The sequence below is a fragment of the Littorina saxatilis genome, linkage group LG17, assembly GCF_037325665.1.
Source record: "Littorina saxatilis isolate snail1 linkage group LG17, US_GU_Lsax_2.0, whole genome shotgun sequence".
NCBI lineage: Eukaryota > Metazoa > Mollusca > Gastropoda > Littorinimorpha > Littorinidae > Littorina > Littorina saxatilis.
The window spans coordinates 59,342,506-59,365,279 of NC_090261.1; the positions used below are offsets into that span (position 1 = coordinate 59,342,506).

The 22,774-nt window shown below is 41.8% G+C and overlaps 2 protein-coding genes across 4 annotated transcripts in view; one reads left to right on the forward strand and one right to left on the reverse strand.

The window, feature by feature from the left end:
- The first annotated feature begins 785 nt into the window (after positions 1-785).
- On the forward strand, positions 786-12,763 carry LOC138951863 (acetylcholine receptor subunit beta-like 1). Its single transcript, XM_070323421.1, has 6 exons — positions 786-2,213; positions 4,549-4,682; positions 5,322-5,523; positions 6,870-7,001; positions 11,271-11,482; positions 11,827-12,763. The coding sequence occupies exons 1-6, from the start codon at positions 2,007-2,009 to the stop codon at positions 12,287-12,289; spliced, it is 1,350 nt and encodes a 449-aa protein (XP_070179522.1). The 5' UTR covers positions 786-2,006; the 3' UTR covers positions 12,290-12,763.
- A 226-nt stretch (positions 12,764-12,989) lies between these two features.
- The window catches only part of LOC138951908 (kinesin-like protein KIF16B), an 82,250-nt gene continuing 72,465 nt past the window's right edge, over positions 12,990-22,774 (reverse strand). For 2 of the 3 annotated variants that reach the window (XM_070323467.1, XM_070323468.1), the window contains exon 38: positions 12,990-22,286. In XM_070323467.1, the coding sequence (XP_070179568.1) occupies positions 22,131-22,286 (156 nt within the window). In that variant the 3' untranslated portion in view covers positions 12,990-22,130. The remainder of the gene's footprint in view (positions 22,287-22,774) is intronic. The other variant, XR_011451261.1, reaches the window with a different exon arrangement.

Genomic DNA, 22,774 nt, shown 5'->3' on the forward strand with positions numbered 1-22,774 from the left:
CGGTGGGTTATAGAAACACGAAAATACCCAGCATGCTTCCTCCGAAAGCGGCGTATGGCTGCCAAAATGGCGGGGTAAAAACGGTCATACACGTAAAATTCCACTCGTGCAAAAACACGAGTGTACGTGGGAGTTTCAGCCCACGAACGCAGAAGAAGGAGAAGAAGTAATACCTTCTTTTTTCAGATTTTTGGAGGTTTTAAAATGGGGGGGGGGGGGGGGGTGTCCACAGTACACTAATTGACGGGAGCCTGTGCTACTTCTTGGTTCCAATCTGTGGAATCCTGGAAAATGGCTGCCGCGGAAGAAATAAAGGCTTTATCAGTTGAAGATGCGTAGAACAATCCTGACCTAGATCATAATTATTTTCCTTGATCTCGGCTTACCGTCTCGCTCCCTCGAACCACCCGCTGCCTTTTCAAGATAGCTGATTGATTGGTTGGTTGGTTGGTTGGTTGGTTGGTACCGATCACAGGTACAGGTAAAAGGTGAGCCTACAAGTTTGGCAGACGGGTTGATTGTGTGTTTTAGATTAACCATGTAAGCTTAGAGAACGAGAGAACAAGAACAATAATTTATTTCGCCATATAGCATAACAGGCATTGGTAATTGTTTTCATGTAAGCTTTGAGACAAGTGAAACTGAAATTTAACGAAAACGACTTCAAATTTTTTTTCTTCAGGGAAGGCACTGCATTTATAAGTCTTCATTCGAAAGCCTCTGCGAGGACTTCCAACTGCCAAGCAAACAACTCCGAATGACTCAAGCGGACCGTTTCGAACACAATAAACCCAGAAATCGACCTTCTAGCGATGAACGTACGTCACACGGCACTTACAGCTCGTGTTTGTGCACGTGCTGACAGATTTGACTGCAGTGGCACCAATTGTGTGTTTCTGCGTTCAAAACGACTGAACAACACTTCTGTGATATAACAGTCATACGCCTCCGGTCCGCTCAGTTTATTCCGGCGCCGATGCCGCGACGAGGTGAACGTGCAAGCTATGAAAGTTTAGAGAACCGCCTGTTCGCACGATTCCAGGGCCAACTCCTGTACGGAAAAGCTTGACTGGTTTCAGACTGCGGCCTGCGCAATGGACAGCTCTGGGTAGTCGTTATCGTTGATGAAAGGTGACTTTTTACACCCCCGGTATAGGGGTGTGTATAGGATTCGGTCGATGTGTTTGTTTGTTTGTTTGTTTGTTTGTGTTCGCATATAGATCTCAAGAATGAACGGACCGATCGTCACCAAACTTGGTGAACAGGTTCTATACATTCCTGAGACGGTCCTTACAAAAATTGGGACCAGTCACACACACGGTTAGGGAGTTATTGGTGGATTAAGATTCTACAAGGACTTATAGAGGGACATATTAATGGTCAAAGGGAAATAACCTTCTCAGTTGGTGGCAGTGAGAATGGTTATTTCCCTTTGACCAACGGGGGTGTTTTTCCTACCTCGGAGGAATTTCTTGTTTATTTAAGTGTTGTCACAACTGAATCAGTTTGCGGCTGGGTTTTGTCAATAATACCCGCGGTGGTGAACGTATAAAAGCGAAAAGTGAATTGCTAATCAACTTAACACTGAAGAACTGAACGCCTCGACACGCTTCTCCATCCTGAAGTCAGTGTCTTTCTGCTGCAGACGAACAAGAGTATTAAACAAGGAAGAAGAATAAATACAATTAAATAAAAAAAAATTAAAAAACAAAACAAGAAAGATATCTTTACGGAACGTTTTAATTAAAGTTTTAACAAAAAACCAAGAAATTCAATAGAACTTTTGATATATCGATCTTTAAAGTGGAAGATCAAAGGATACACAACAGGCAAATAATGATGAAAGGGTGATAACTTAATTTGTCTCGGATGTTTCTTCTTGAACCCAGAACCAGTTTTGTAACAGTCCAACTGTTCAGGACGCCTGCAGACAAATAAGCTTCGATCAGCTCTATCGTCTATACGACCTCTGAGGTCTGAATAGATCTTTCAACGGCCTGTCAACAATGTTGCCGAGGATGTTGCCAGTCCTTCTGGGTGTTGTTGCCACGATGTCCACGTTACCGATGGCAACACCCAGTGCAGCGTTCAGCACAGATATTACCATGGCAACGGCACGTGCGGACGCAGCCAGACTTAGGGAGGATATCAAGAACAACCCTCAGGCCAAGCAGAAAGTGACCCCCTTGATGAACATCACCGGGACACCACGGGTAACGTTGTGCACTACTTAGTATTTTGTCAACGACCATAGTTTTCAATCTGAGATAAGTAGTACGTACTTTCAGTCTACGATGCTCGTTTCATTTGGGGGTCCCAAATTGTAAAAAAGAAATTGTTGTTTTTGTAAATTTCGTTCTTGCTGTTGAAATTGTGACTACATACAACATTTTGTGGAATTTTAAATGTAATTATTGTATAAACTTTCAAACATCTAGCTCCACATTTCTGTTATAAACTGGTTATTTATTCTTTTCATGTTTTACATGAACTTGACCCCGCCGTGACCTTGAAAGTTGACGAAGGTCCACCAGGCTTACGTCTGGTCGTCATAGAGTCAGGGGCTACAGGCGTTTGAAGTTTGAATAGTCTGAATTCATAAACATTTGAGAAAAATAGTGTGTCTGTGAACCATAACTGTCGGTGCAGAAAAAAATGTTACTTTCATCGAGTCGATACCTGATTTAACAAAGCAACAATTTCCCTTCCGTCGACCGCTAACGTCAGAAACTTGAAAGCCATATCCTTTATTGCTGTTAGAAGCGATGCGTGAACAGAGGGCCGTTACAGGACACGTTGGTGCTTGTGACATACAGCATAACGGTCGTGACACTTATGACGCCACTATGGCTGATTTTGGCAAATAAAACGTTGTCTTAATTTTACTCTATCTTTAAAAAACAAACACGTTATTGCTTAGGTTTATTAACTCCATCACAAGAATTCGGAAAGTTTTTTGTGATAGTATGTGACGCGGTCGTACTTAACATTTGGCCACGTTTTTGACACCAGTATCCCGTTAAAAAACCAACCACCTTTGGTATCTATGTGCACAGCTATAGCTAAAGATGGGTTCAGTCGATCTGAGTAGGCTTATGCACGCCACGCAGAACCGTTGTTTCATTTTTGCAATTTACTGTCGTAACTGACTATCATTCGTGGTGAAAAAGAATTACCCCCAAATTTGCGTGTGCTTTTTTGTAACCCCTTTTTAGGCATATCTACCCTTACATAACTTCAGCATCAATAACTTCTCACGTAGGTTGCCTAGTACATCTGATAATTCATTTTATATCCAAGTTGAAGTTGAAAAAGTGCAAGACTGAACAGAGGGACCACCAAATGAAACCACCATCATTGAAAGTACCGAGTACAAGTTAACTTTCGGTTCAGGCCTGGAGGGTGGATATCCCATTGTGCAACACCTCCAAATATTTTGAGGAAATCAGGTGTTAAACAATGAAAGAGTCCTAAAATGGGACGGGGGGGGGGGGGGGGTACATTTACAGAGTCTATGAACATGGCATCTGAAAAATAGGTCTTAAAACGGGGGATGAGAGGGTAGGGGAGGAAGGTGGCGGGAAGAGGAGGGGAGGGGTGAGGGCGGGGTGGGGGGGGGGGGGGTGGCTAGAATATTGAATAGTATTTGGAATGGGTTTAAATACAGTTTACATCCGTTGACTCTTTGTTGGCTCGGCTGAGGATTGGCAACCAGTTTTGAAAGCAATTCTTGTCTGTAGATGGCCAAAAACAACCGAAAGGAAAGATTCGCCTTCAAAGCCTTTGTTTGAATGTAGATTTGGTATTTCGTAGGCAGGTCCTTTTGGCTAAGGCTCAGAATAATGCTCCGCCTTTCCATAGCTTCTTGATTGTGCCTTCTTTGGGGAATCACGGTAAGTTCCTAGGGTGGTGAGCACGAGAAAGTCCCAACCGGGATGGACCCTTGTACAGGGTTGAACTGGTTGAAATCTCAAATCTCAGTTTCAACCAATCCAACCAAAGGCCGGGTACCCACCCAGTTTGGTATTTTCTGGTGCACACCTTCCTGGCGTTGCTGTTAAAGCCGAACATCCGTCTCCAGGGCACAATTAAAGCCTTGTTGTAGCAGAATTCCACAGAGCTAGATATAGCGTTGCCAGCGACATCGTATGTAGTCCAGACACGAAAAACAGAGCTACATCTGTCGCGTCCGCACACCTGCCGATGTTGGCATTTTAATTAATGAGATACGATACCGATACATGCACAGCCTGGCGGTGACTTTAAGAGTATTCTTCCACTACTGATATGACAACATCAACGAGACAAACTGTATTTTCGACATTCTTTTTCATCGAGAGACATACATAGGATGTGACAGATCTACGTGACGTCATTTTTCGCAATTTATGACGTCTTCTTGGTCTTCGCTTTGCCTTTGAGGCCAGAGACTTCTCTTTAGATGGAAGTGTCAAAGAGAGACGTCTTGGTTTGTTCATAGATATATATCTATGGTTTGTTCAATCGATGTCGTATCGCATTAAGCACTGCCGGCTTTGCTGACTTCAGGTGTTCGTGACAGCTGTCATTGCCGTGCTGACCGTGCTGGGTATCGATGACGCAAGCCAGCTGGTCCGAAGCGCCCTCTACGTGGAACTGTGGTGGACGGATCCCCTCTTAGCCTGGGACCCTGCCAACTACAGGTACCAAGACAAAATGTGAAAGAGAGACTGAACAGAAATTCTGGTTTCGGTCAACCTTAACTGAAACCAGCTAGGTCAAATCGTATCAAAACTGCTGATAGATTTGATTCGAGAAATTGAAACGGACACTTTATGGAGCCCAGACGGTACGTGTTTCCTTCCTTGCTACAGATTTAAAAGAGCATTATATGTTGGAGTCATATTTCTAATTACAGTACCCAAGAGGCATTTGATTTCGGGTTTCTGTAATTTATGTTTGTTTTTGTGTTTTTTGCCCATAAGGCACCGAATAAGGATTGTTGACACAAGCGGCTGCCTCTGTACCTAGAAAGCGTTTGATTCTTAGCTTCATAAAGACCAAAAGTAAAACAAAACAAAAATTTATTTAGATGAAAGTTTCTTCGGCAAATGCAGACGAAGAAGATGATGAATGATAAGAAGAAGTTGTGTGCGCGCGCGCGTGTGGTTGTGTGTGTGTGTGTGTGGGTGGGTGCGCGTGCGTGCGTGTGCGCGCGCGTGTGTGCGTGTGTGTGTGCGTGTGCGTGCCAGTGCGTGTGTGTGTGGCGATCGAGCATAAAGGCGCAGAATACTTGTGTTCAAATCAAGATAATAATTATGAAATTCTCATATTCGTTACAGCAACTTGGCGGAAGTGGAGTTGCCTACCGACGTCCTTTGGACCCCGGATGTTCGCGTCATCAACACCATGGAACAGAAGATCATCGCTGACGATGCCAGGACCTTGACCTTGAACAGTTCTGGCGGCATCAAGGTCAATTTACCGGTGGTGGTGGAAACATCCTGCGTCATGGACCTCACCAACTTCCCGTTTGACAAGCAGGTACAGGACCGGATCTGAGGGGGGGGGGGGGGAGGGGGAGGCTGGGTTGCGGACCTCATTTTTGGACCCCCCCCCCCCCCACCCCCCTCTATTATACTTGATCCAGCCCTGAGGTACGCGCATTATTTTCTAGTACAGGTGCAGTGGACCCCCCTCCCCCTTCCTTTTCTTTCAAGACCTCTGATTAAAGACAATTACCCCCCCCCCCCCCCGCACCTCATTTGAAGACGCTGCTTCTTCGGACTTTCCGTTCATAACTTGTGTAGATTTAACCCTTTTCAAGACCTCCTTGTCGGTTGAGACCTGATTTTCTCAGTTTTGTTGTTGTTCGGTTCTGTTCGTTTGTTTGTTTTTCTTCTTGTTGTTGCTATTAAACAGGTGGGGGGGAGGGGGGGGGGGGAGGGGGGGGAGGGAGGAGGGGGAGGGGGGAGGGGCGGGGAGGTACCACTGTACAACCTGCCGGGGTATGCCTGCCTAAAGGTTACTTTTCTACCTTCGTGGTCTGTCTCGTAGATCCGTTCAGATTTTAATTAACCATAAGATAAGAACACTCTTTCCTTTGCACACACATACCCACACACACATACCCACACACACATACCCACACACACATACCCACACACACATACCCACACACACATACCCACACACACATACCCACACACACATACCCACACACACCCACACACACATACCCACACACACATACCCACACACACCCACACACACATACCCACACACACATACCCACACACACAACAAACGTCTTTAAGCCTACTGTGTGTGCAGAGTGGGAATTTTGAGCTGCATTGACTTCGGCATAAAAAAGCAAAAAAGTTATGTTATTGGAACGTTATGTTAATGTGACAGGTGAGGCTACCGCGGCTCCTTTCACAGCAGACTCTGCACCCGAGTTGTTGGCCTTTAAAAGTCAACACCAGTGGATTGTAGAATTCTGTTTGTGATGGGGTCTGGTGGTTTCCGATTGTCTGTATGTTCATGGAAACCTTCGGGTTTGCATAACAGTTTTTATAGGGCTAAGAAATTAGCCCTAACATTTTCAATCCTGTTTGATTGCACTTCGCTTCCCGAGGTGATCGTAGTGTTTCGGCACACGGTTACATTAATAACCAAAACAAAACGTTACGTTCACTGATCTTCGACTCAGCGGTCTTTGAAGTGGGCAGATCGAAAACACTTATAATACAGAAAATAAACTTGTCTGGCGAATAAGATAATCTCGCTAGTGTCTTCCGAGTGAGCTTCTGGACAATTTGTAAGATAAGTTTATTTTCTGTATTACAAAGGTTTGTCTGTGTGGTTATCGACGTACTATATATTTGCAGACTTGCCCAGTCTCGTTCTATTCTTTCCGCGGCAAGGACATCAGTGTCAGCGTCAATCGTGACGCCTTCAGGTCATTCATCATCAGCAGTAGACTACGTCTCGGCAACGATTGGGACCTTGTCGACGTGCAGGTATAACCAGTGTGTGCCTTTTGGTATTTGCGGGTATTTGGTATATGTCTTATTGGCCTTGGGGAATTCCCTCAACTACGAGTGGGAGCTTGTAGACGTGAAAATATTACGAATGTGTCCGTCACAGTGTGCCTTTCGGTATTTGGTATTTGGTATTTGGTATATATGTCTTATTGGTTTTGGGAAATTCCCAACAGGAAATTTGGGCTGCTGTCCCTCCCCAGGGCGATGCAGCGACAGAATCGCGCTACCGGCCAATTTTGTTTCTCTTCTTTTTTCTGCGTGCGTGCAGTGTTTTACAAGGCCTGAGACTTTCGCTGTGATCTTGGGATCGTTATCGTGTGCATGCGTGCACACGGGGGTGTTCGGACAACGAGGAGAGTCTGCACAAAGCTAGTTGACTCCGAGAAATAAAGCCCGTGGGGGTCGAACCCACGCCGATAGAAATAACTGGTTTCAAAGCCAGCACCGCTACCAACTGAGCTATCTCCCCGCCCACGGCACAATGGTACCTGCCATGAAAGGTCACCCTCGGGACCAACCAAACTGTCCCTACAGAGCAGGTGGTCTGCCCTGCCAGGTCACGATAATAGGGAAAGGGACGTAACACAAGAGGTGTATTTTCATGGGTGTCATGAAGTGGATTGTAGTGTGAATAAAGGATCTTTTCTGAAAACGTGTTCTGCCCTATCTTTTTACACTGACTTCAAACTTCACACCAACACACTCCAAACACAGAATTTTGGGAGGATGCAGAATTATTATTTCCTCACCAAAACATATCAAATATTCTTCACTTCAAATACATCAATACGATTCTTGAACACACAGTTCACACAACATATAGCATTCACTCAATGCATGTAAATACATAGTATAAAGATACTTTCTCAAAGATAGATAATCGCACAAGATAAAGTGCTGACAGACACGAGTTCGTATCACGGCTCACTGCATGTCGCCATTTACACCACCTTGTGCCGCTGATTCCACGCAGACGATGAATTCCCAGAAACTCATTTCTAGATGCCACATGCACCCTTCACATTTCTCCCTGAGAAACACTTTCACCTTTCACGTTTCTCCCCGAGAAACACTTTCGCCATTAGCTATACGACCGGTGATGATGGAGACTCCTCCGTCCAGCCATCTGCGCCGATGTGATCTCTCTCTTCACCATCGTTACGCCTCTTCCGTGTGAGGACCGTCCCTCGTTCACGCCTCATGAGCCCTCGTCATGGAAACCCCTAAAGAATTAACCCAAGTCTTAGTACACATTCTCTTAAACCATCTCCTCTTCCTAAATTAAAGTCATGTAAACATCTCTCTCGTTCATTCTACATTCACATTCCGTCCACAGACAAAATCCAACTATACTTCATCCATGAATCACTTAATCCATCACTGACACTACCACACATAGTATCACTGTCTTAAACATAACATAAATGCGTAACAGCAATTATGTTCAAGAATTTACCAACGAAAACCATAACACAATCACAACAAGAATTCTCTCAAAACTTCACACTAGAATTTAGTACACTTTGTATACACTTTCATTACATTCCAGCTATGTATTCCAACTTCAATTATATACAACATAGTAAATCATTTACCTTAAGAGACCCGTCTCTTGAAAGAGTGTTTGTCCCCGACAAACCTGACACCCGCTATAGACCACTTGCTCGGTCGAGCATCTACAACGTTGTGACGTTATCCCCGAGTACGCAGTACTAGGGTCCTGCAGACTTTAATTGTGTGTCTGTTCGTCTCGACTTAACAGCTTATTGCTGGGAAACTACCGGGCGCAGTTCGTTCAAAAGTTGATACACTAACTTGATAATAGGTCCGATTGATCGTATTAAAACTTGATATAGCTATTCTGATGAACACGTGGGGGAATTCGGGGGCTGTGATTGGATGGTCTCTTCCGATCATCAAAGCATATTGCTGTCAAAGTCGGCCATTTTCCGCAATATCCAAAAGCATATTGAGTAAAATGGCCGACGCATGGTTCCGGTTTACACATCTGTACCACGCGGCGATGTTTCTATCGAAAACAGCATACACTGACAACTTAAAAAGCTGTTTCAACAACTGTGTTGTGAAATCGAATGCACTTGGAGTCAGTTTTTCTTCCAAAGTCAGAAAGCGTGTAGCTGCCGAAGTCGGCCATTTTCCGCAATATCCAAAAGCATATTGAGTAAAATGGCCGACGCATGGTTCCGGTTTACACATCTGTACCACGTGGCGATGTTTCTATCGACAACAGCATACACTGACAACTTAAAAAGCTGGCAGTTTCAACAACTGTGTTGTGAAATCGAATGCACTTGGAGTCAGTTTTTCTTCCAAAGTCAGAAAGCGTGTAGCGGTGTGCATGTCTGCGCGAACATGATGTGCGTAAAAAGTTCGTCTGCTATCAAAACCTGAGATCAACGCATCGACGCAAAAACTGTCATTTTGTAAGTTTGGAACAACGAATCAAGGTCATAACAGCTATATAATCGCTATTATGTTTTCAGCGTAGCAATAGGGTCCGATATTTAGACTCGAACAAGTATAATGCGACTCGAACAAGTATAATGCGACTCGTCTTCGACTCGTCGGCATTATACTTGTCTCGTCTAAATATCGGACCCTATTGCTACGCTGAAAACACAATAGCTGTTAATAATGTTACCTGCCCCAAAAAACACAAAAGCCACTCTTAACGGCGGGCGCGATTCGCGGTGGGATAGAACAGCCGTTCGGCTGATAAACCGTCCAGCCAGCGACACCACACCAGGCTTTTTGCGTGCTTTGCATGCGTGTACCACTGCGCGAGGAGTATAGGCATTTGAGTTCACTGGCGATTGTCAGATTTGTTGGCTTGGAGGAAAACGTCTCCGACTATGGCCAAAGAGATCCGGGTTCGATTCCCAGCATGGGCGGTCTATTTTTTTTTAAAATTCTTGTTTACTATTGTTTATTATGAACGTTTTAATGTTTTATTTTACTGTAATAGTTTTTTTTAATTGTGTAAAATAAATAAATAATATATATTTTTTTTTAATCCAAGTGATCCGGGTTCGATTCCCGGCATGGGCGGTCTATTTTTTTATTTTTTTAATTCTTGTTTTACTCTAATAATTTTTTTAATTGTGTAAAATAAATAAATATATATATTTTTTTAATCCACGTGCACAAGACAAAAACTTTCATACTGGGAGAGCGTACTTGGGTCCAGCGCCAGCGTTTTTTTATTAAACCCAGACAAGCTACATTTCTCATAAACACAACTCATGTCAAACTAGGGTTTTCTCGTGCAACACACGAAACCAGTGATAACGCTACTCCTGTCCCCAACGCATCGCACTTCAATACTTAGGGAGGTTAAAAACACGACGTGGTTTCACATCACAAAATATGCTACTCACATCTTTGTGACAGTACTCTCATCGGACGAGCCTCACATTGTAGGTATCACTCTATTTCTAGTGTTTTTCTCTCCTGTTGTTCCTCTCCCGATTCTTTTTTGCATTCTCATATCCATAATTATGTTCTCGTCGTGTCCCTTAGATGAAACATAACCGTCGTCGTCGTTTTTATCATCGACAATAACAACAACTTCGATCAGCATTGAAGAACGGCGACTGACATTCCATTAATGGTTGTGATATTGACGTAGATGTAACCAACTATTGGAGGGATAATTATAAATTATATAATTATTTTTACGTGAGTTGGTTGATGATAATATGTCCACAGTTTTTCCCCCATTTTTGTTTTGATTTTTTTAGTTTTGTTGATAATAATGTTTGACGACGTCATTTTGTCCCTTTACAAAAGTTGAGGCCGCACCATGGTGACATAATTTTCGATCAAATTCAGTTATTGAAATGTGTGTTCTTTCTGAAAAGGAATTTAGCTGGTTTAGTTTCAATTCTTTGGCCCGACAGATCCACTGAATGTTTTCAGTCACAGAGCTTTGCGCAATTTTCTGTCTTTTGCATGCCATGCCACCAACCAAAGCTCATTTACAATTGATAAAGATGTATTTTAGTGCACAATTGATCGTTTTATTGGATCATACCTCGTACTAACAAAAAACCTGGAAAACGAGTTTCAAAAAGAGATCGATGTTCTTAAAACGGGCAGTCTTAAATTGGGTGTTTAACTAACTTTACTGACTTTGAGTTCTTCGTATAACCTGCATGGATTGAATTTTTAATGATGCACTTAAAAAAGTTCATGCCATAAATCATTATGAATTTATACACTCAGGTAGGAGACTTTAAGATCGGGGAAGATGATTGGCCTTTTCCAAACCTTCTGATGACGTTGCAACGCAAGACGACGTTCTACGTATTGTGTTTGGTGGTACCCATCGTACTGACGTCATACATGAACACCTTTGTCTTCCTCCTACCACTAGAGTCGGGGGAAAAGGTGTCCTTCCTCATTTCTGTCTTTGTATCGACCTCCGTATTTATCAGGTCTGTGGGTTTTTTCCACTCTGTGTGTGTCAGTGTGTGTGTGTGTGTGCGTGTGTGTGCGTGTGGCGGTTGGTGTGTGTGTGTGTGTGTCTACGCTGTGTCTGCCTGTGTTTGATTAAATGTAAACTCTTCCAGCTTTCCCTAGGTAAGCATGTTTGTCGGGTTGTGTATGTATGTCTCCCTCTGCCCCCCCCCCCCCCCCCCCCCCCCCCCCCCGCTCGTTATTGCATGATAAACATTGTGTTTGTCCCCAAAAGGTTAACTAACCACATTAATGGTGTTAGAAAAAAGGAGGGGGTGTTTTCCGCTATATGTATACTAATATCGGATCTATTCTCTGTTAGTTACTTCACCAGCGTAATGCCCCGAGGTCTGGACTCTCTGCCCAACCTGATGAAGCTGCTCCTTGGAGTCATCGTTCAGAGTCTCATCGTTCTGCTCGGCACCATCGTCGTCCTGCACCTTCACTATCACCAGGAACGCTGCGACGACCACAACAGAAAAACCACTGACAAAAACAACCGTTCAGAAGAATCTAACTCCTCTTCTGATGGGAATAATGAGTGCATGGTAAGCCTGATCGATGCGGGAAATCCTCCTCAGAAGGTTACCAGAACTGCCCGAAGGCATCAAGGGCAGGTTGCTCCCGTCCCAATGAGTCAGAATCCCAGGAAAGCCACAAAACGGGCCCGCTGGGTGCCGCAAGCCAAGAACCTGGACCATATTTTCTTTGCAATGGCTTTCATTGGTAACTCAATGTTTGTCTTCGTTGTGCTATTCAGCTCAGAGGTTCCCACTACGGCATGAGGACATCTGGTGACATGAGGAGAAGCTGAAGCGCCATGAGGACATCTGGTGACATGAGGAGAAGCTGAAGCGCCATGAAGACATCTGATGAAATGAGGAGAAGCTGAAGCGCCATGAAATAGTCTGTGCACAAATAGCGAAAGCCTAAAAGGATTTTGGTGCCAGAACAAAAATCCAGCGAAAGAATGCAGTTTGCCGTAATTCTTCATGGTCTAATAAGTCACACCAAAGAGGTTTTTTTCCCTCCACACAGATCTTTCCCATGATGCTGATGGCTAGACATTTACGATTAGAACGGGATGTAGGTTTCCATCTCGGACAAAGCTCACAGTTGAAGATCATTGTATTTTTGCATCTTATTGTTTAGTTGTACGTTTGCCTTGTTCGTTCACTTCAAAATTTAATTGATTCCAGTGAATGTTTTGTTTTATCAATTACACTCTTAATAAACTTACCCTTCTTCTTTCTGTTTTTGTATTCTTATTTCTGTGTGTGTGTGTGTGTGTGTGTGTGTGTACCTCTCCTTAGCAAGACACAGTCAAGAATGTATTCATAACGGCCAGGATGTGTGCTTGTACACGCACACACACACCACCAACAACAAAAACACCAACACACACAAACACACAGACAGACGGACCATACAGACAGACAGGCACAGACATACACCACAACTGCATAAGCAAGCAAACCAACAAAGCTTTGTGAAAATTGTTTATTTTCAATCTCTGAAGCTCAGCTGTTTTGGACATTGGCAGAAAACTGCAGAAAGAACAAGTCGCATAAGGCGAAATTGCGCATAAGGCGAAAATACAACATTTAGTCAAGCTGTCGAACTCACAGAATGAAACTGAACGCACTGCATTTTTTCACCAAGATCGTATACTCAATCGTAGCATCGTCAGTCCACCGCTCGTGGCAAAGGCAGTGAAATTGACTTGCCAGAATAGCGCGGTAGTGGTTGCGCTGAGTAGGATAGCACGCTTTTCTGTATCTCTATTCTTTTTAATTTTCTGAGCTTGTTTTTAAGCCAAACATATCATATCTATATGTTTTTTGAATCAGGAACCCACATGGAATAAGATGAACATGTTTTTAAATCGATTTCGGAAATTTGATTTTAATCATAATTTTCATATTTATAATTTTCAGAGTTTGTTTTTAATCCGATTAATTAGTTTGTAAGCCTCCAAGCTGAAATGCAATACCAAAGTCCGGGCTTTGTCAAAGATTACTTGACCAAAATTTCAACCAAATTGGTTGAAAAATAACAGCCTCAACTTTCACAAAAAGCCGGATATGACGTCATCAAAGACATTTATAAAAAAAATGAAAACAAAGACTGGGGATATCATACTGAGAAACTCTCATGTCAAGTTTCATGAAGATCGGTCCAGTAGTTTTCTCGGAACCGATCTATACACACACACATACATACATACGCAACACCCTCATCTCGATTCCCCCTCTATGTTAAAACATTTAGTAATAACTTGACTAAATGTAAAAACTAGGGTTTTGACAGTAAAAAAACCCACTACTCATAAGCATGGAAACATCGTTCAGCAATCTGTACTAAGAACGTGTTTTAAACTATCACTGCTACATGAGAAGCACAAACTTTTTAAAAAAATCAATCAAAACAACCAGCTAAAAAACCCACTCCAATGTGCACCTTCACAGGCTCACTCCTTCCTGTGTGAACATTTTGGCTCACTGTCTCAGATCTTGCCAGCGTTATATGGGATAAGACCATTCCTCCAATGGGTCATACAGTGGAACCCCCCTTTTAAGACCCCCCAATTTATTAATCCTCCCTTTCAAGACCTGATTTTTTTCAGATTTTCTGTTCATATCCTCTGTAAATTTACCCCCATTTTAAGACTCCCTCCTTTTTAAGACCTGATTTTTTCAGATTTTTGGCGGTCTTAAAAGGGGGGGTTCCACTGGGTGGCCGAGTGGTAACGCGCTTGAGCTCGGAAGCGAGAGGTTGCGAGTTCGGGGCGTTAGCAATTTTCTCCCCCCTTTCCTAACCTAGATGGTGGGTTCAAGTGCTAGTCTTTCGGATGAGACGAAAAACCGAGGTCCCTTCGTGTACACTACATTGGGGTGTGCACGTTAAAGATTCCACGATTGACAAAAGGGTCTTTCCTGGCAAAATTGTATAAGCATAGATAAAAATGTCCACCAAAATACCCGTGTGACTTGGAATAATAGGCCGTGAAAAGTAGGATATGCGCCGAAATGGCTGCGATCTGCTGGCCGATGTGAATGCGTGATGTATTGTGTCAAAAAATTCCATCTCACACGGCATAAATAAATCCCTGCGCCTTGAATATGTGCGCGATATAAATTGCATAAAATAAAAATAAAATAAAATAAAATAAATCCCTGCGCTTAGAACTGTACCCACGGAATACGCGCGATATAAGCCTCATATTTTTTTTGTTTTTTTGTTTGCTTAACGCCCAGCCGACCACGAAGGCCAAGGGCCATATCAGGGCGGTGCTGCTTTGACATAATAGCGTGCGCCACACACAAGACAGAAGTCGCAGCACAGGCTTCATGTCTCACCCAGTCACATTATTCTGACACCGGACCAACCAGTCCTAGCACTAACCCCATAATGCCAGACGCCAGGCGGAGCAGCCACTAGATTGCCAATTTTAAAGTCTTAGATATGACCCGGCCGGGGTTCGAACCCATGACCTCCCGATCACAGGGCGGACGCCTTACCACTAGGCCAACCGTGCCGGTAAGCCTCATATTGATTGATTTACCCAAAAGCCACAGCCTCAGTACTCTCTGTGCACAGTTGGAAATTGTTGATGAATGAATTCCACCAATGGCTTTTTAAGAAATTAATACAATAATAAATTCCAACTCACATCAGTTAGGAGTCAGGGCTTTGATTTTTGGTATGTGACCAAGTGGAAGGATTGGTCTTACTTATCCTGTGTGAAGCCTGGTCAGATCTAAGATGATGAGCCGGACTGCAGTTCTCAAGGGAAGGAGTTTGCCTTTTGAGCACAGCAATAACTGTAATTACCATTCCTAATTCGGAAAACATGATTGATGTATTTTCTGCCAGATTCAAAAACTACTGAGCACAGAGAAAAACTGCTGAAGGAATACTGACGTGAATCCATTTACATTTCTCCGGATACAATGAATAGATACAATAGAATGTACATGTATTCTTCTTCTTCTTCTTCCGACTTCGTTCATGGGATGAAACTCCCACGTTCACTCATGTTTTAGCACGAGTGGATTTTTACGTGTATGACCGTTTTTACCCCGCCATGCGGGCAGCATACGCCGATTTCGGGGGAACAGAACATGTATTGAAAATATTGATGATTTTTTTCAACCATAAGACTTTCTTTTATTGTTAAACCGCTGTGGACTTGTGTTTATACACATGGAAAACTCATTAAAATGTTACACCTTTGAACATAAATTATTCTGAATTTGTCAACAAACTCAAGTGATTGGTTGTCCACGTAGCATTTCTTCTAAGAACGAAAACAAAATGCAGAAGCAACCTCACAAAATGATGTATGCACTTACACTCAAACATAATGTGCTGAAATGTTACCGAATAATCTATCACAGTCCCTTTGAAGCACAACAGGTGAATAGAAGTAACTGCAGAAGACACTAACCTTCACCAATACCCACTGTCAGTAAAACACAAATGACAGGGAAAAGATATATCATCTACGGTAAACATTTACAAGAACAAATATGGGGACATTTGTTGATAATCTTTGTGAAGCACAAGGTATTTTCCACTCTCCATTGTTTGAAAAATACATGATTGTACTTTTTTAACAGCAGCACATGTAACTGTGTGGTTTTAATTGAAAATAACAGCTTCTAATCAGTCAAAATACATACATCAAAAAGTTCAAAAGCTCACAACATGTGTAACTGGATGTCACAGAAAAAGCACTGTTTTCTTCATGCTAAGTATACTGCATGAAGAGATGAGATACATCTGCTGATTTTTTATTGCACTATTTGAACATACTGTCCAAAACCCTATCTCCCTCCTACCGCCACCCCACCTTCATTTTGTTGAATATAAGATGGGAAATTCTTCTTCACAATGAATACTAAATGTGTTTTGCTGATGATGAGAACAAGAACTAGATGTGCACAAACGAAGCTGAAGCTGAAACCAAATACAGGCGAACGTGCCCAGGGGACCACCTCTGGATAAGGACCACCTGCCCATGACAACAACCTAACGAATCCCTGACGAGGTACTTTTCTTCTTTGTTCACCCTTCAATAAGCAAGGGGCCCGAGAGCTCAGTTGGTAGACTGGACTTGTGATCCGAGGGTCACGGGTTCCAATCCGGGCCGGGGCAGACACTGTGTCTCCACTGTGGCACGTAAAGGACCTCGGTCATTCTGCCGTAAATGAAGGTGGCTGATAACACCTAAACACGCACACACCTGGGTAGCGCCACTCTGTTGCTGCTAGCTTACCAATGGGAGGAAGTGACCTGAATTTCCCAGCGATGGGACAATAAAAAAATTTTTTTTTTTTTTTTAAACCACCATACAAAAACGACCACTCTTGGTTGGTCCTGTGCATGGTTGTTTTGGACATGTTCAACTGTACTTGTCTAATGCTAAACTAAACTTTGGTAAGCTTACCAATGACTAGAATGGAAGCTATATGCTATGAAATGACTTTTTACATATACTTTGAAGTCCATCAGAAGACCCCTGCATTAACGCAAAACTACTTTGTGCTGTATGAAATAATAAATTTGAAGCAGCCATCTTAAAGCAAACTGCTATCAAAGCGTGAATACTGAAATAAAGACTAGTCACTGGATTGACGAGACTCAAACAAACAAAAGGAAGAAAAAGGGAACGAGGCCACTAGCTAACCCAATACACCAACATTAATTTGTGGTTCAAAGTTTAACATCCAGTTTAAAGTCCAAGCATTGTGATATTGTATTTATATGTACTATACAGACCAACAACAAAAAAACAGTTACAAAAACGCAGCACCCATAAAACCAAACGTTAAACGATGACAAGTTTGTTATGTCACTAAATGTCACATCCTTCAGTGGATTGCAAGACACAGATATAGAGTATCACGGCAAATTCTACTGCAAGGCGTGTGTGAGTGACCATCAAATATGTCGGCAACAAATTTTAAAAGAGTCTGCACTACTGTTCTAACACTCTATCATACGCTGTGCTCCAGGTAAAAGACATGTGCATCCTTTTGTGTCCAATACTCTCTCTCTCTCAGTATCTATCATTGTATTTAGAATCACAAACCAGACTGAGTACCCAATGTTCACACACCTGCCCACACACACACACACACACACACACACACACACACACACACACACACACACACACACACACACACACATCATTGCTAATGTCGCATTAACCGTCCCCTCACCTACAAACACACACACACAAACAAAGATTTCAATTCACACTATCCCCTTTTGCCACTCCAACAACACCCGGACCCCACTCAACTATCCCCTCACCTACAAACACACACACACATCATCGCTCATGTCACATTAACCAGCAAACAGGTATGAAAAAAACACTGCTGTTCTTGCCCCTGAAGAGGAACACAGAGCAGGCCACACTCTATGTACAGAGAATAATAATGTAATCTCATCTTTAGCACCAACTTAACTTAACATTGTACTTATCAGTGCCCGAACATATTTCAAAAACAATTCACTAACAATTTAATGTACCAAATCAAACTGGCTTCAGTCTTTACTAGTGTAAATTACGTGACACCCACATTCCCAGGGAAAGAAAAACATTACAATGATAACGACTCATAAACTTACACCACATGTGAAACTTTAACAGCCTCAGCCTGTACATTGTACAAAAGAATATATCTGAAAAGGTGTCCTGTCCCTGGAAATAATTCATTTTTTTAATTCCTTCTGGTGTCCACTGAAAATTACAATGGAATCAAATAGTGCCCATTCATGATGTAAAAAAAAATTTCTGTATATTTGTAACATTCTTCAAAAGGCACGCAAAAAATGTATCACACCTGCAGTCAAGGAAAATAATTCATCAAATCATGGTGCTTAAAAACATGTGAACAGTCTACACCTACATGACCAGTGCATGGATGCAAACATCATTTTAGCCTCCTGTAATCGTGCACAAATCTTAAAATGGCGTGCAAAACATTATAAGTATCATTAGAAAACAATTGTGACTCACTAACAGTAGTTGTAAAGACACTCTAAATATGTAGGTGCCAAAAACAGGTTCAAATATATCTGGCTGATTGCATATGCTGATATGTCTGTAGAACTGGTTCACAACATGTCTCATTGTATAACACAGTATACAAAAAATATCATCTGTGAAACTCATAGACAGTATGCACACAGCAGATGTGGAAAACGCATTTTACATTCCAACTGAATTAAAAAAAATAATGTCTTCAACAGCGCATAAGTAAGCGGGAAAAAGAAAGAAAATTTAAAAACAGAGATACAAAGTCCAGCAACACTAACAGAAATCGGATTCTCCAAAAAGCAACATCAATCCCATTTCTTTCTCCAGGTTTGTTCTGGACGACAAAACATAATCCTCAGATCTATACGCACCCTCACAACATCATTCAAGCGCCAACAATATACAGCCTCCCTGTTACAAATACACTGACCAAAAAAAGCAAACAAATGTTAAACAGACCACACATACATCCACAGAAAATGATCATGATCCTTATAACGAACTCGGGCTGTAAAGTCACATCTTGAAATGTCTCCCAGCTCACAGCATAATCTGACTTTCTTTTATCTCCGTATTACTCTTCCTTTTCAATTTTTGAATCCATGAAGTAATTTACTCTTTTAAAAAAAATGTAATCAAGCAATCCCACTGTGGCAGTTGTAGCAAAAATATTAGAAGGATCATAAAAACCATAAATTAATGCACTAACATGTGGTTCATTTTTTGCCTTTGAACAATAACATCAGCAACTCTCCTACCCTTTATCTCACTGTACATTTAGCAGTAGTCAAAGAGTAATTATAAGAAAAAAACAAAAACAAGATCAGACCTAAGCTGACTTCCAAAAGAAAACAGGGCGCACACATGGAAGTTCTATAAACACACACACACACACACACACACACACACACACACACACGCACAAAACAATAGTAAGAAATGCAAGAACAAAGACCAAACAAAAGGTGACTTCTAAAAGACACGTACATAAAAATCCTGGCCTTTTGACAACACCATAGATACTGTGAGTTGAGATCTTTCTTTCTTTCTTTATTTGGTGTTTAACGTCATTTTCAACCACGAAGGTTATATCGCGACGGGGAAAGGGGGGAGATGGGATAGAGCCACTTGTCAATTGTTTCTTGTTCACAAAAGCACTAATCAACAATTTGCTCCAGGGGCTTGCAACGTAGTACAATGTATTACCTTACTGGGAGAATGCAAGTTTCCAGTACAAAGGACTTAACATTTCTTACATACTGCTTGACTAAAATCTTTACAAAAATTGACTATATTCTATACAAGAAACACTTAACAAGGGTAAAAAGAGAAACAGAATCTGTTAGTCGCCTCTTACGACATGCTGGGGAGCATCGGGTAAATTCTTCCCCCTAACCCGCGGGGGGAATGAGTTGAGATCAATAGTCAAGTAAAGTTGTGGAAGCAAAGATAGACCAACACCGAAGAAAAAAATAAAACAAGAAAAAAACACCACACATAAAAAAGCAACAGCATTAAAAAGCAGACAAAACATTTTTGGCAAAGCAACATAACATTCATGTAAACATAAGTGAGTCATGGTAATGAGTCTGAAATTTGAACATGGATAGCATTTCAGAAATGTGGCATACAACTCATACATCTTTGATCTACTTTCTGGCCAAACAGTTTTCTACTGAAAATAAAATGTGGCTGCAAAGGTTCTGTACTTTACTTGCCACTAAAAAAAACCTCCCAAGAGTAGCCTTCCCATGACATGTAAGAAATAATTTGGCAAGGCATTGACACCATGAGAACGACAGAAAACAGAAACAGAAAGAGCGAGCAATCATACTAAACCCCACTCCATTGTAAGAAAACATTGTGTAGAAACTGTCAACGTAAAATAAATTGTGGCACTTCTGAACCTTCTGACACATGTAACAAGGAAAGAAAAAGTCTTTCTTTCTTTATTTGGTGTTTAACGTCGTTTTCAACCACGAAGGTTATATCGCGACGAGGGAAAGAGGGGAGATGGGATAGGGGAAAGGGGGGAGATGGGATAGAGCCACTTGTTAAGTGTTTCTTGTTCACAAAAGCACTAATCAAAAAATTGCTCCAGGGGCTTGCAACGTAGTACAATATATGACCTTACTGGGAGAATGCAAGTTTCCAGTACAAAGGACTAAACATTTCTTACATACTGCTTGACTAAAATCTAGGAAAGAAAAAGAAAACATTAAAAAAAAAGAGCAGTGGCAAATGAGCACACACCAAAATACAACCCAGAAAGTGCTTTTCAAAAAGGAAAGAAACAAGAACAGTCAAATGCAAGAAGGGATGTGACTTGAACTCTCACTAATGTAAACATTATGTCAGAAGCAACTCTTGGAATGGAACAGCAAATTTGCCAGTGGAATGAACAAACAAGGGTAAGAAATGAACAGTGTAATTATTATGCAAGAGCAAGTGTGCATGTTCTGAACTGACTAGAAAACTGCAAACTTTATTACTTGAACCAAGCACGATTAAGCCACCACTCTCTGATCAAAATTGTTCTTGTACATCTACAGAAAACTATAAACACTTGCGAAATTAAATAACTTACGGGCATATTTGTATTTATAAAAGCAAAATATTTTCTGTACATTTTGTACACATGATTATATACATTAAATATCTGCACCAACTTCTACCTTTTGGACAATATTAATTGTTACCAGCAGTTACATAAAACTCCCATCTGCTCTACCTCCTGATGAACACAATCCTCTCCACAGCAATATTGTAGAGCTGCAAAATCACAGCTGAAAATGTCACTGCCTCATTAACCTTCTGGACAGGATGGTGAGACAACCCCCCCCCCCCCCTCACACCTGAAAAAACCAAAGCAATGGGAAGATATCAGACGCACCATTGATCTTTTCTTTTCTTTTCTTTCTTATCGGGAGAGTACACTCAAGCACACTTGAACTGTATTTGCTCAAAATAATCCATACCACAGTACCACAGACTCTTTTGCATTTATGTGCTTTCACGGTATTACCAATGGCACTTTACTCTGGGTTCCCTTATATACACACCCAATAAGTCAAAGTATCTACAAATATGTGCATAGTGTCACAGTCATGTCGCAAACATGATTCACTGCAAAAAGCTTTCATACAGCTGTCTTCCAAACACATCATTATTAACAAAAAGTCAGTAAATTCTGTTACTATAACAAAGCATTTGGTATATCATTCCTGTACCTAAGAAGTCACTTTCCAGGGATTCAACAACTCTGAGGACGAAAAAATACCAAAACGGGTGAAACCCATCTCATAAAAATCTGATACACTATTTCTAGTAACTGTCAGTATGAAAAATACGCACACACACACAGTGTGTAAAGCCAAGTGGTGTTGCTTTACTCCATAAAAGACATGTGGTGCCGAGAAACAATTTTCCATTTTTAAAATTCACATGAAAATTTGAGTTTTCTTATTGTTTCTTAACGAACATAGACATTAAAGTTTTCTAAACTTATCTTATCGTAAAATTTCTTTCTGCAATGGAGAAGGAGCAGTGAGCATCATGCGTAGCTGTCATCATGACGCGACATGACGGGTGTGCTCGAACAGCCCTCTGCGGAAGAAGGGGTCAAAGTCGGCCAAGATGTGCTTGGTCAGAAAGCGATTCCTCTCGGGGTGTAGGGGAGAGTCTTTACAGCGTTGACACAGCTCCACAAGGTTGGATAAATATTGCTGTGGACAGAGGATGAGCATTTTGTTAACATCAACTTTGATCATCGGAATATGAATCTAATGGTTATGAACAGACCATAAACAGATGAGCTCACCCACAAAAAGGCATGCACAAAGATTTACATAAAGATAAAAACACACGCACAGACTAACACATGCACGCACACATGCACATATTATACACGTATACATATCAGTTGGAAAATGTCCACACACACACACATACACACACACTCACAGAGATGTAGACACACACACACACTCACAGAGATGTAGACACACACACACACACACACTCACAGAGATGTAGACACACACACCTGTATACATTATACAAACAAACATGAGTGGAAAAATGTCCACACACACACACACACACGCACACCCTAACACCGGCCTGTACGCACCGCATGCACGCACGCATACACACACACACACTAAACGCAACAAGCAAAGAAGCACTTACTTCAAGCATAACACACACACAC

Excerpts from the sequence above, each read along its gene's own strand:
- LOC138951863 (XM_070323421.1), top strand. The coding sequence starts at position 2,007 with ATGTTGCCGAGGATGTTGCCAGTCCTTCTGGGTGTTGTTGCCACGATG. Across the intron at positions 4,683-5,321 it reads TGGGACCCTGCCAACTACAG|CAACTTGGCGGAAGTGGAGT; the intron begins GTACCAAGACAA and ends TATTCGTTACAG. Across the intron at positions 7,002-11,270 it reads GGGACCTTGTCGACGTGCAG|GTAGGAGACTTTAAGATCGG; the intron begins GTATAACCAGTG and ends TTATACACTCAG.